General features: G+C 32.7%; 2 protein-coding genes across 2 annotated transcripts in view; one reads left to right on the plus strand and one right to left on the minus strand.

Annotated features, from left to right (window-relative positions):
• Positions 1-9,891, minus strand: part of LOC133197279 (tyrosine-protein kinase Tec-like) — a 23,065-nt gene extending 13,174 nt beyond the window's left edge. The window contains exons 1-5 of the mRNA XM_061333240.1: positions 9,744-9,891; positions 8,722-8,919; positions 3,565-3,663; positions 2,950-3,049; positions 1,001-1,129 (exon numbers count right to left, since the gene is read on the minus strand). Of these exons, the coding sequence (XP_061189224.1) occupies positions 1,001-1,129; positions 2,950-3,049; positions 3,565-3,663; positions 8,722-8,853 (460 nt within the window). The 5' untranslated portion in view covers positions 8,854-8,919; positions 9,744-9,891. The remainder of the gene's footprint in view (positions 1-1,000; positions 1,130-2,949; positions 3,050-3,564; positions 3,664-8,721; positions 8,920-9,743) is intronic.
• A 225-nt stretch (positions 9,892-10,116) lies between these two features.
• Positions 10,117-11,779, plus strand: LOC133196334 (mediator of RNA polymerase II transcription subunit 7-like). Its single transcript, XM_061332243.1, has 3 exons — positions 10,117-10,175; positions 10,311-10,437; positions 10,620-11,779. The coding sequence occupies exons 2-3, from the start codon at positions 10,321-10,323 to the stop codon at positions 11,160-11,162; spliced, it is 660 nt and encodes a 219-aa protein (XP_061188227.1). The 5' UTR covers positions 10,117-10,175; positions 10,311-10,320; the 3' UTR covers positions 11,163-11,779.
• The last annotated feature ends 3,304 nt before the right edge of the window (positions 11,780-15,083 follow it).

The following is a 15,083-nucleotide window of genomic DNA, read 5'->3' on the forward strand; positions in this document are numbered from 1 at the left end:
GAACTCCACAATGGGGCATGCACCCCTGACTAGAGAAAAACATATTTTTGGTAGAGTACTTGCATCCTCACAATGTCAGGGGTCCTGAGCCCATGGGACCCTGACAAACTTCATTCATTTCCAGTGTTTGAAACTCACCATAAAATTAGCTAGTCTCACAGGGTTGATTGCTAATGAAATTTGTCAGCCCTACCAAAGATCTACTAACCCAAGAAAATAATTTATATATGTAAATTTTTAATTGGTGGTAATTTTAACAAATCAAGCTGGGCATTGATACAAGCAGATTTGTTTGCCCACTGTGAAATTTATGCATCTTGGGCAGTCAGGTGCGTGGTTATTTCAAACACTTCATTTTTTTATGGGCTGACTGCAGTGACATATTTCAGAGAAATTACAAATCCTGATCGTTTTTTCGTTATCTCTAGACCAATCACATTAAGCCTTTTGGTGACAAACAAGTGGTAACAAATGCATTGAGGAGTCAACTGCTTACTTTCTGTTTACATTTTCTGTCTACAAATATGATTGGTGCTTCTCGGCGACAAAAACAAGCCTGAAAAATAAAAATGAATGAAGTTTGTCAGGGGTCCCACAACCACGAGTGGACTCAGGACCCCTGACATTGTGAGGATTGTGGACTTGTTGCTCATTATAATCAAGTTATCTGTTGGTATGCCAGATTTAAGTTGTTGAGGATTATAGAAGATATCTAAATAATGCATTTGACTTCAAGGTTTTAACCTCATCTTTAGGCTTTATGTAGCAGTGGTCATGAAATGCATAGCTACTGCTACCCTTCCAAACATTGCACTGATTCAGTAGTTTCACATATGCTGAGAATCTTGCTTAAGGAAGATGAAACAAACAGCAGTATTACCTGAATAATTCACTTGACATAAAAAGTATTATTGCAAGATTTCCTATGCATCAAAATACAAAGTATATTTTTTAGTAACTCAGGAAAATTTGTAGGAACACTCCATTTAATGCACCCTACCTTTTTCTGTAGAAGTAACTTCACAGCCAATGGCATTTTTGGAAATTTGGTTACAGCAAGTGTAGTTTCCATTAATCCATACCCCTTTGTGATATTTAGGCATAAACTGAGCATCAGATTTCTCAGCAGCTTAAAATAAAAAAAATTATCTTTCAAACACAAAAATCTACCATTTCAGCAATAGCTGGCTGGGATTATACTTTCTATTCTATTACAATTATTGCCGAGATCAAAGAAATGCCAAGGACATTATTCTCCAATAAATCATGAATGTCATCAAAAAATTATCAGATCAGAAACATGTATCAAACCTGTACAGTTGAAATGAACATTTCACTGTAGAATCTAATACTTATTTAGACCATATCGATGTGTCGACTTCCGCAGTCTAAAGAGTGTGCATTGCCTAAAACAGCTGTAAATGTCAGGTTTTATAGCTAAGTTTGGCTGTTCCACGGACCTCCCCACATTTACACTCTGTGATTTTACTGATAAAGCAATGAAACAGACAACTGATTTTGTTATTTTCTGATTCTTAAAAATTAACAAGCATATGTTACAAACAAATTTATAAATGATTAAAAGATATTTTTAACCCCAACAAAAGCTCAAACAAATTGACCCTTTGGTGTTAAATGGAACAGCTAAATCGCGACATGGTGACCTAATTCGTTTCTCTATAGAGGTAAAGATCAGCCATATTTTAGAGCTGTTAGTAGAATAGAAATAAAGTCCTTGTTATCGTGAATGATGCAGGATAACCTCCTCGGTCTCAAAATGTTGTTTGAAATATAAAAGCCAAGGCTTTTATATTTCAAACAACATTTCTTGACCTCAGAGGTTATCCTGCAACATTAACGAAAACACAGACTTTATTTCTTAAGTAGAAAACTTTCACCCCAAGCAAATTGCCAAAATGCAACCATTTTTGGCATAAATTTTGTCTCAAATTCAGCAAACTTGTTTTCTAACATCACAGTTATGTGCCTTTAGCATGAGGGGAAGAAACACAGAAATTAAAATTGAAATGAATTGACAAGTGGAATACATTATACATTTAGCATTTTAGCTGTCTTCTTAAATGAGAACACCATATAAAAAATATGACAGCAATTCTCAGAGGCCCATGGGCCCATGGGCCACATCACTCACCTGAGCAAACTGGCAAGGAAAAGCACAAATCAGTTCAATATTGAAAAATTTACAATGGGGGGTGGGGGTTAAACTACCTGAGAATGCTTCCATATCAATATAACAAATGGCTTTGCTGTTCTTGAGCAAAAGATTTTTAAAGATTTCTTTCCTATAAATTCCTTTGTAAAAATTGGCCCCTCCTTACCCCTGAGGGTCATGATTTGAACAAACTTGAACCTACACTATCTGAGGATGCTTCCATATCAATATGACTGAACAAGGCTTGGCTGTTCTTGAGAAGAAGATATTTAAAGATTTTTTCCTATATATTTCTATGTAAAACTTTGATTGTCCATTGTGATCCCACCCTACCCCCAAGGGTCAGGATTTGAAAAAACTTGAATCTACACTACCTGAGAATGCTTTCATATCAATATGACAAATCATGTCTTTGCTGTTCTTGAGAAGATTTTTAAATTTTTTCCTATATAAGTTTCAACTTTTTTGGGCTTGTGGTTCTTGAGAAGAAGATTTTTAAAATATGCCACCAAATTTTCACTATTTCTGAATTATCTCCCCTTGAATGAAGGCATGGCCCTTTATTTGAACAAACTTGAATCCCCTTCACCCAAGGATGCTTTGTGGCAAGTTTGGTTGAAATTGGCCCAGTGGTTCTGGAGAAGAAGTCGAAAATGTGAAAAGTTTACAGACGGACTGACAGCTAGACAGACAGACAGACTACAGACAAAATGTGATCAGAAAAGCTCACTTGAGCTTTCAGCTCAGGTGAGCTAATGTAAAAAATGTATGTGAACCTTTCCTGAGCTGTGTGACCCAGTCCTGTCTTTGTTTGTCACTCTGTGCCACAATGTACAAAGTTAAAATGTCATTATTCTTTTGGGCACCATGTACAACCTGCAAAAAATATACATCCTGTTCTATGATTTAAAATAGTGCACAGAAATTGTCAACTTCCTGGATATTCTTAACCCTCTACATGGAAGCTTCCTATCTACTGAAACTTCAAGTTGTGTACTTTTAGTTAATACTTAAACATTTAGGACCACTGAGTGATAATTATATAATATATAAAAGTTAGGATTCATATAGGAAATTGATGTACCTTTTCACTAAATCATGGATTTAGACAAAGAAATAAAAGTCACTTATGTCATTGTGTGAACAAATGAAGGCCTTTCTAATGTGTATCAAAACCTTTTACAATGGAGTCTCATAACGACATTAATTATATCACAATAAAACATCATAAAACAATTCCAATGTAAGTTCCACATGTATTGCTATACTTAAACTGACTGTTCTGAAATGGGCCAATGATTTCTGATAATATTCTTTCCACTAACTTAGTTTTTGAGACATATACTCAGAGAAAAAAGGTTTGCAATTCATTTAGACATTTATTTGAGTACCTGAAAAACATTTGCTTTTTTGTCCAGCACATAGTCCTCAACAGTCTCTACTGCCTTTACTTTTCGTAATTCTATAACACCTTTTTGCCTTCCTTGCTTCTAAAAATGAAATATGAAAAATGAGGTTAACAAATATGTGTCTGCCCAATTATAAAATAAAAATTGGAAAAATAAGTGTGTTACTTTCATCCATGTCCATAATACAGACAAGAGGCCCATATTGGACCACAAAACTGAGACACCATTCTCTTCATGACTAGTGTATCATGTCACATAAATCTCTTATAATTATGGGCCCCCAATTAACATCCATCATTTTAACAATTCAAATTCACAGCATATTGAGGCTTGATGTTCACTTCACAAATTGTTCTCTTCTTAATATTGAAAATATCATTATTTCTGTATTAAAATTTGCCTCCCAATTATGGCCTCAACTACAGTAGTATATATACGCTTTGAACAATAAATGCATACATGCTAACCTACTGTGATGAAAAAGAGGGAGATTCAGACCTCAGATTCCAAACTTAAAGGCAAACTCAATGTTATGTCAGATGACGACATACCTGGTACTTTTGAAAACATAAGTTTAAACATTTACCCATGAACGAAAGCCTCTAAAATGTAAGTCTGTTTGACACAGTGGGGAAAAAGTATGTCCTTACTGGTACAATGAAAAATGAGCACTGTTTCTCAATAATATACTCTTCTCCTCTCATAGAATAGTTTTAAATTTTTTTCATAGTTACATACATTTACTGTAAGGAAAGCAATTATAAGGGAGATCAATTAATATAGATACATGTACATAGAAACCCTATATCCTTGTCTCCTTCACATTATTTAATACAAATATGAAACAGGAAAGACACTTTTTGTTATGGGAAAGACACATCATACAAAAAATAGAACTTTAAACCTATATCATCATAGAGTGCATAAATTGTATTATTGATAATTATGCAATTCATTGTACGTTTCATTGATAGAAGAGCCGCGTACTGCTCAAGAAATCTATACAGGTGGCTTCCTTACTTGTTGATAAATGGCCGTGATTTTTTTAAAAAATAAAGGAGAAATATTGAGTGTATGTAAATATATTCCTGGCCAATGAAAAATTGTGACCCATATTTATTATATAATGGCCCCACCCTAACTCTATGGGGTCTCTGATTCTACATAACATGGAGATGCTTCAATATCATTACACAATGCCCTGTAGTTACTGAGAGGAAAAAATCTTTTCCTGTATGCATGCATTATGTAAACATTGAACCTGCTTTTAGCCAACTCTAAACTGGGAACTAAATTTTATATATAAAAACAGCCTCTGTGATAATTATAAATAAAAAGACTTATCTATAAAATGATTTTCGGAATAACAGGAAGTGGAATGTTCATCATTTAAGCACACTTTCCCTCCTAAAATAAAATTCATTATCACTTCTTTTTTTATGCCCCTGTAATTGAAGATTTGGGATTATATAATTTTTATCCTGTTGGTCCATCCATCTGTCTGTCTGTCTGTTTGACTGCAAAATCTTTCACATTGTCCATAAATTTTGATTGGAAGGAGCTATGGCTTTAATATTTCATATGTGTATTCCTTGTGACAAGACCTTCCTTTCCGTACCAACATGATTGACCTCTTGACCTTGGAGTTTGACCCACTTTTGCAAAAATTTACCTAACTTCAACTTTCGAACAGTTGGTGCTAGGGCTTTCATATTTCACATATGTAATCCTTGTGAAAGGACCTTCTTTTGGATATTCATTCTGACAAGACCTTTACATGGGTGTAAATATTTTTGACCTTTTGACCTTAGAGTTTGATCCACTTTTATAAAACTTTAACCTTGGCCATAACTTTTGAACAGTTAAAACTAGGGCTTTCAAATTTCACAGGTATATTCCATGTGAAAAGACTTTCCTTTGGATACCAACAATTTTGACCTTTTGACCTTGGAGTTTGACATACTTTTGAAAAACTTTAACCTTTGCAATAGTTTTTGAACAGTTGGTGCTAGGCCTTTTATATTTTGCATGTGTACTTCTTATGACAAGGTCTTTCCCTGCATATCATTTATTTTGACCCTGGAGTTTGACCTACTTTTAGAAAACATTAACCTTGACTACAGCTTCTGAATGGTTAGTGTGTGGGCTTTCCTATTTACCATTGACACAAGTCCTTTCTTTGGGTAACAACATTTTTGATCTCTGGAACTTGATCTTGGAGTTTGACTTGCATTTGAGTAACTTTAACCTTCACCTTAAGCTGCCATATGGAGGCATTAGTATTTTCACAAACATCTTTTTTTCAACAAATGAATTACATTTAAGAAAAAGGATTAATTCTGAGGATCATCTTGAGGAGAAATACAAAAGACAGAAAAAGTTGAATACCAAGTAAATATAGTGATGTGAAAAAAGGGCAGTTAAATGTTTACTGTGGTTTCAAAAATGAATGAGAAAAGAAAAGAAAAGAAAAAGGACGCAAGGAGAATGTGTACAGTAGATTACATGTCATGGAAAAAAAGAAACAAGAAAAGAAATGAGGATAGAGGATCAAAAAGATACCATTTATATAGAAATAAAAAGAAATAATTAAGTAGAAGGAACCTGACCGTAACAAAATATAAAGATGATATTTATGGGACAAAATACAATGTATGACAGATAATGATGAATCAGTTGTGCAAGAAAACATAATTTTCTGATTGTTTACAGTTATCTGATTTTGAAAACTATGAATAAGTAAAACATTAGAAAGAACATGAAAAGGTCTGATTTAGGATATTTGGGATATCTCTGACTTGGTATGGAAGAAACCTAAGAATCATCTTCCAAAAATAAATTCCCACTTCTTTGGTTACTCCTTTACTCCATATTTTTTCTTATCTGTGTATTAATGTTTTTTAAAAAAATAAAAATACAGAATCTAAGATTTATGAACTGGAAAGGAGTACTATATAAAAATATGATCCTCAACATGCTCAGCTGGGGCCCCATCCTAGCTCTGACTTAAAGGAACATTAACTTGCAGTACAGTAAAACACACTTATAATAAAGTGCCGGGGATGGATGATTTGATTGATTTTACAGACAGATAGACACTCAGACACAGAAGTAGAAAGATGTATGGACACCTGACAATAGGTGGCCAGAAAAGCTCACCTGACCTTAGAGCCCTGATGAGTTAAAAAGAGAAACTAGACAGTTGTTTATCAAATAATAGATGCTTCAACCTAAATATATACCCTTACAAAGAAGTCAGCTTTTAGAAGAGTAATAGATGTATTTAATTTGTAACATATTTTTTAGAAGTTGATATCCACAAACTATATTCAGGTACATTGTATTCTCACTTTAAAAACATCAAGAAAATGCATAATTTTTGGTTGTATGTGTGCATGTTTGAAGAAGTTGCCAATTAAATTATAACACAATAAACAAGCTTCCTGGACTTCTTGCTTCCTGGTCTAAAAAAAAATGTGTCAACCTAAATTTTTTTACTACACACTCAAACTCTGTTATAAAATGTAAAGTGCATTTGTTGAATAGCTTGTTTATTCTAAGATTTTCATTCACATCTTTTCAACAGACAGCTTATGTCACTGTGGTTAAAAGATGGAGCTACAAAGATATGCTCATTGAGATCTCTACACAAGTATCTCTAAAAACGAGTAGTATGATAAATATGTCATTTTTTCTTTCTCTCTCTGTATCTATCTGTCATTCTCTTCTTAAAGGATAAAACTGACATATACATTGGCTGCTTTTGCCTTATATATTTTTACATTCATAACATCATGTACAAAGAAAGATAGAAAAATAAACTTTTTAAAATTATACATTCGCCATAATTTGCCTGAGTAATGTGTTTAATAAACATATGAAACTACAGGACACTACTACACTATTAGGCTTACCTATACAACATGTACAAGAGACTCATTAAAAAAAAAATCATACACATTTTAAGTGAGAAAATGACTGATAATTTTGTGGACATAAAAATATGGTTCACATTATGTCTGGGATCATGCAAGGTAGCAGTCATTACTTCCTAGATAAAGTGTGTTTATCTAAAGTACTTAAACAAATCCTAACCAAATATTACCTTACTACATGTAGAACCCTCTATAGTCTATACACCAATGAAAAGCATTTTTGGGACTTTGAAAAAAATTATATTGTATTTAGGTGAAGATATTGAGTTGATTAAATTCATTTTCAATATAGGGTGCTTGCTATTCTGTCCCGGAAAAAATGCTAAAAGAGAACAAAAATCACTGTTGCATTCTAAACGCAGAAAACACTTGCAAATGAAGTATTTGGCTGTTCCCTCGTGGTCCATAAAATGTTTAGAATATTTGAATTGATTACAAAATGTATATTATAACATAGAATTCAGTTTATTTATTCCATTTCAAATCAAAGGACAGATAACTCAAAATGCATAAAAATACCATGAAATAAGAACTCTTTAGTGTGCAGTGTATAGAGTGTTCTTAAGTCATAAGCAGATGTACTTGTAAATAAAATGGAACATCCACAGTTAATATAGGGTTATAACAGTCAGAATCAAACCCCCTTACACCAAGTATTATTTGTTATCATGATACAATTAGACCTGACTGTTAATAATGAAGATACTTGTAAAACAACAATGGTATTCTTTTCACAGTCACATATTAGGGATGTCATTGCATCCAATCATACAAATGTATGTGAGCATATAATATACTGTATACACGTTATTTTCACCCTTTCACACTTGCTAACAATTTTGCCCCATTTTAAATTTGCCCAGTCACGGTTCTGTTTAAGAAATGATACTGTTTTCTTTGAATTCGCCCCGTCTTAAATTCGCCCACTTGTGTCTAGGGCCAAAGGGGCAAAAATAAAAGGGAGGCAAAAATTTCCCTGCATACAGTAGTTAAAAGGGTACGTGACATCAGAGTGTTAAAATGTATTGTTGATGCCCAGTTCTACTGTTCATGTTGTATCAATTGATAAAAGAGGGTATATATTCATAACCTTCATTACTGTAACAGTGATTATAAACTAGGTAAAAGGTTTCTGGTGAGGAATATTCCTATGGCTTTATCATGTGTTTATTGTCAAATTTGTTGGTAGTCTTGATTTACTTACATCCAAGGTTCCATCATAATATGTCAAATAAGTGTCATCTAACACAAACCAACGACTCTTGTAGTTTGAGGCATTGATGAAGGTGCCTTTGTTCATGGCCCTTTTCATCATAAAATCTTTCTTTTCTCCCATTTTGCTGGTTGAATCTTTGTAAATCTTTATTTTTCCATTATCTTTGGAGTCTCTCCATTTCAAGAACTTGAAAATAAATCATGATCATATACAATGACGATTATAGATATTTAATAATCAGTTTTATTGTAAGTGCTTCATTATTTTTCTTTTCTTACAAAATTACTAGTACTACTTTCAGAACATTTATTTTCTTATTTAGAGCCCATAACAGACAAGTATGAAATTATTACAATAATAAACGAAAGATATGCCAATGGATAGTATAACAACTTGTAAATGACATTACTCATTTCAACAATAATATTGTACTATTTCAGTTAAAGGGAATACTATATATAAAAGTGTATGGCTACAACAACATGTTATCATTTATGAATTTGCCCACAGAATTAAGAGTTTCTTTGTCTTCAGTATTGAGTAACCAAAAAAGTTTTTGTTCATCATCTAATGCCAAGAAATTTGGAAATTTACTTTTGACTAGTAGATACACATCTTTGTTTTTTATCACTTTCCATCTCTCTACTACTGTCATTGCATAGTATATGTGTGTATCTGTTAAGATTGTCTGTTATAGGATATGAATACAGTACACCTGATTGCTAATCAATTGATAAAAGTTTTTTTATTATGTCTAACATACTTCTATAAATAATCTCTCAGTGTAAAAAGAACGTAAAAATAGTGAAAAAAAACATATCATTATTTTCTATTTTTTTACTACCTGTTTGCGTTTGGGGCAAACAGGGTATCGATTTTATATTGTGTAGGACTGTTCTAATAAACTTTGTCAAGTTAAACATATCCAGGAAGTGATTACTTTTGAAAGTCCAAAGTTAGGATTTGAACAACTACGACATTCGTCCATTGCAAAATCAAACCTTGCCTACCTTAAGTTTGCTTCTTCTTTTGAGGCGACGCTACCAAATAAGTAAGCGGAAACTGACAAACGAGGCCATTTGCTCACGGATGCCTTTTCTGTTATCGGAGCCAGCTAGTTAATCATAAACTTGTTAGAGTAATCTCCCTTTGATATATTCCTTAAAACTTCAAGGAAACGAAGAGGTAAAAAATGTCGATCCCGATTGTTTTTTGAATGTTTTTTTTAATTTATTTTTTATTCAACTGACGTAAAAAGTACTATAATATTGTATTGATTATAAATGTATATTTTCTAGAAATAATTCACGATAACGAAATCAGAAGAAACTGCATATAAACAGTTTCTTTAAAAAACGTTAAATATTTAATCGGACTCGACATTCTCATTAAAACATCAGTTGTACCAGGCTGAAAGAGAATACTTTTCCTTTAACTAGCTCGTAAGACTTAACAATCAGCCACAGTTAAGCATTATCGCTGTAACATCATTCAGAATTCCTGAACATGCTGAAATATATGATTGTGTTTAGATAGATCTATTGCCACACTATATCCACTTTTTTTTTGTTTTCCAGGCGGTTCAATATGGCAGAGAATCAAAATGTAAGTGCTTTTCCTCTGCCTCCTAGCAAATATGTCAACCTGTACACAGATGAAAACGTCAAGAGAGGCCGGGCACCACTCCCACCTCCCCCAATTCAAGTAAGCCCCTAGAAATAATGTAACTACAGCTTAAAAATCTGCATATTGAAATGAGTTATATTATTATATATACATTGGGTTATCTTCAAATTTTGAAACTCTTTAGACATCACAATCATGTTAAAAAAAAAATACACATTGGTTTTCACTTTTGATTCACAAAATATTTATTAATGTTGCAGGACACGTATACCATGTTTGGAGCACAGTTCAATGCAGAGGATGCCATTATTAGACCTTTGGAATCTCAGGGGTTTCGACGGCTTCATCCTCAGAATTACGATCACAAAAGAGAGCTTAAGAAGCTAAATCAATCCATTCTGGTGAATTTTCTGGATTTGATTGACATTCTTATAAAAGCCCCAGACTCAGCAAAACGTACAGAAAAGCTAGAGGACCTGAATCTATTGTTTATCCACATGCATCACCTAATTAATGAGTTTCGACCTCATCAGGCCCGAGAAACACTTCGCGTCATGATGGAGAGGCAGAAAAAAGAAAGAGCACAAATATCAAAGAACTTTGAGACTCATTTAAACAAAGTAAAAGAATTGATACAGACTAGTTTACAAAGTTTGCCAGAGGATTTTAGCTTTGATTCCAAAAGCTTAGTGAAAACAGAACTATTGCAAGCCTCCCAGCATCACAATGGTTATGATGCAGAGACTGAACCATGTGACCAGTTGGACAGAATGATGTGTGACATTGTAGATGGGATGGGATGAAGGGTTTATAAATTCAAATTAATGACAGGATTGATAAATTACATTTGTAATGAATAGCTGTTAATGGGTTTTGTCAATTCCAGTGTTGACACAGTTTTTGTATTTCCTTTACCCTGGTCATCAATCATGTTGTTAACATGTCCATGTATTATTGTAGTGTAAATGAATCAGAATTTGTAAAAAAAAAAAAAAAAAAAAAAAAAAAAATTAAAAAAAATTAATAATATTAATAATAATAATAAAATAAAATAAATAAATGAAATTAACAAATTTTGAAACAAAAGACCTGCAGTTTTTTGTGCACCCAGATGCTGCAAAATTGATAAAACTTAACTTCAGAGGATATACCTTGTAAGCAATTTGTGAGTTGATTAAACTAATGTGTATGTCCTACCCTGTGACATCAGTCCCTCCAACAAGGTTAATGGGGTTTTTTTATGAAACATCTAGCAGTTGCTCTCTGAAAAATTTGGGATCACTTCCAGACCAGTGACCTACAGATCTGCAGATATAAATGTAAAGGTACTTGGACAATCATCTAATTCTGGAGGGAAGATTGCAGTCTTTATTTTACCAGTACATGTATCCAAATAATAAACATTTTCACTATACATAAAGTTACCTCTTTTTTTGTTACAAATCTATCAAATTCTACTTGTATACCTCATTCAGTTATATGGTATTAACTTCAAAAAGTCTAAATGGGCATATCCACATTAAATCTTGTAGGAAGATGTATATCAAATCATATACTGATTATTAACAGGGAAAAAATCATGAATTACTAGTTGAAAATGATTTATGATGGTACAGTGTACAACCATGTACTTCTATGGTTCTCCAAAATCTTCTTTTCAAAGGAGATGGACAAAAAAGCCATTCAAAATGCCTATAGTTTTAAATGTATAAAAGTCAATATTCAATTTGTGAATTTAGTATTTAGAGTAAAGCTCTTATCATTTAATGGTATGAGATTATGAAAAAAGTTTTTCTGTGGAAAATTCTTTCTGCAGAAATCATTCAATGATTTACAAAAAGGTATTCTTGGGGTTCTAATGCAAGCAACAAAAAATCCTGAGTATCAATTTTCCCTTTGAGACTAACACAGTGTCCACTACATGTTGGCATTTAAATCATGTTTTTTTAATACCTTCACCAAACTTGCATGGATGGTGCATCTGGACCTACTTGTGAACTTAATAAACTTGGATGCTGAATCTGGGCCTTGAATTTCAGATGCTAATGGATGTTATGGTCTTTGGGGCACTGGTTAAAGTTTTTGGAGCAGGTGCCCTTTGATGACTATCTTACTTACTACTGGTCCTAACTTCACCAAACTTGCATGGCTGGTGCGTCTTATGATACTGATGCACTTGACTGGCTTGAATGCTGAATCTAAGTTGTACGTTTCGGATGCTGGATGAGGTTAAGGTTTTTGAAGCTGGTTAAAATTTTTGGAGCAGGTGCCCTTTGATGACTACATGTATATCTTACTTACTACTGGTCCAAACTTGCATGGCTGGTGCGTCTTATGATACTGATGCACTTGACCGGCTTGAATACTGAATCTAAGTTGTAAGCTTCGGATGCTTGATGAGGTTGGGGTTTTTGAAGCTGGTTAAAATTTTTGGAGCAGGTGCCCTTTGATGACTATATCTTATTACTACTGGTCCTAACTTCACCAAACTTGCATGGCTGGTGCGTCTTATGATACTAATGCACTTGACAGTCTTGAATGCTGAATCTGAGCCAAAGCTTTCGGATGCTGGATGAGGTTAAGGTTTTTGGAGGTGAGAAAGTTTTTCGAGCAGGTGCCCTTTGATAGACAAATCGTAGTTCTTATCAATCTTTATCAAATTTTGTTAGATGATGCATCTTGTGATACTGATGCACTCCACAGGCTTGGATGCTGAATCTGAGCCATAGGTTTTGGATGCTGGAGGAGGTCACATGTTTACATAAATTATAGTACTCATTTAAACTTGCATGATTGATTTAACTATATAAATGAATCACAGAGGTAGCTTCAGATACAGAGAGCGATCTTGATTATCTAGATCGATGCTTAGGCAGGTTGAAGACTTTGGAACAACTCAAATTGTGTTAGGCTCTTGGAGCTGTTTATAAAAGGAAATAAATTCTGCTCATACCTTGTCAGATGTAAACAGTTGATATAACTATGGATGTGTAAATAAAGGTAGCTTCAGATACAGAGCTTGATCTTGATTATCTTTGATGCTGGAGCAGGTGTAAGTTTCAAAGTAGTTTAATGCAGGTTTGACTGTTGGAAAAAAAGCTGTCCTGACTAACTTTTGTGGATCATCGATTTGAAACAAAGGTAAGCTTCAGACACAGAGCCTGATCTCCATTATCAAGGATGATTAAAAAGCCTTGTATAACCTCACTCAAATATGCTTGATAGATGGGTTTGTTGTTAAATGATATAACATGACTCCTATGATATTGTACTGTATGATGTGATACAGTATAACTTTTTATGATACAATATTGTATCATATAATATTGTATCATATATTGTAAAATATTATACGATACGATATGATATTGTATAAAAAAATTTGTGTATATGATATGATAGTGAATCATATGGTATTGTACTATATGATATTGTATCATCTGATACAATATATTTAAATATGATATTGCATCATAAGATACAATATTGTTTTATTTGATATTGTATCATATGATATGATATCATTGTTTTATTTGATATTGTATCATATAATATGATTCAACATTGTATCATATTTGAATTGTATCATATATGATAGAGTATTGTATAATACATCATATGATACAATATCATATGATATAATATTATATCATAAAATAAATTATATAATACGATATCATACAATACAATATCATAAAATATGTTACAATATTTTAATGTTTCATGTGATATGATGTTGTATTATATGATACTATATCATATCATATATTAAGATAATGTATCGTATGATACAATATTTATAATACAATATGATATCACATAATTTGATACAATGTCATATCATATTACACAATATTGTATATTATCATAGGATGCAGTATTGTATTTTTTGTAGTATATTGATAAATATTATCATACAATACAGTATGAAATTTACAAATAAATATGGGTATCATACAATTTTGAATTATATGATGTATGATATTGTGTCAAACCACACTTTAGTATCCAATACTAATAAAGATAATTAACTATGATTTTCTATAATATAATAAAGGTGGTCCCATTACAATGATGCCTTGTCTCGGTGAGCTTTGTAATCTATGATTACCTATGTTTGCCCTCTATGGTGTATGTATGCCATTTGATAGGTGAAATATTTCAATCTTTGTGAGATTTTGCAATTTGTGGAGACTTTACGTAGTATACTGAAATATCAATCAAAATTTTGTCATAAGATTTTATTTTCACTTTTTTGTCACATAACAGGCATTTTGCTCACCATGTTATATACTGAAACCACTGGTTTACAGTAGGAATATTAGATACGTTTTCTACAGTTTTTCACCACGCTTTAATTAATTGACTTATGTAAAATTGATTTATCATTTGGTTCATATAGTTTTACCTTTCCAATTAGCCAAATGTTGATCCAAAGTTTAATTATATCTTTAAAATAAAGTTTATCACAGGGGCAACACCACCTTGCCTGAAATAGGCCTATATCAACGAACAAGTTTTAATGATTCTAGATCTTGTACAAATGTACTGTGCATGATATGATCCACACTAGCCATCGTTTATTAATTTAATAAACATGTTCGTGTACATGGACGACCTGTTCCACTTTCATGCTGATAAGGACACTATTTCTGCCTCTATTGTTGAAGAGCTACAATCTCAAAATTTGTGTAATGAATCACTTAGTCTCATACAGGCTATAG

Source organism: Saccostrea echinata, unplaced genomic scaffold, assembly GCF_033153115.1.
Source record: "Saccostrea echinata isolate AGI-Se365-2 ecotype Australia unplaced genomic scaffold, CSIRO_AGI_Sech_v1 ptg000030l, whole genome shotgun sequence".
Lineage (NCBI taxonomy): Eukaryota > Metazoa > Mollusca > Bivalvia > Ostreida > Ostreidae > Saccostrea > Saccostrea echinata.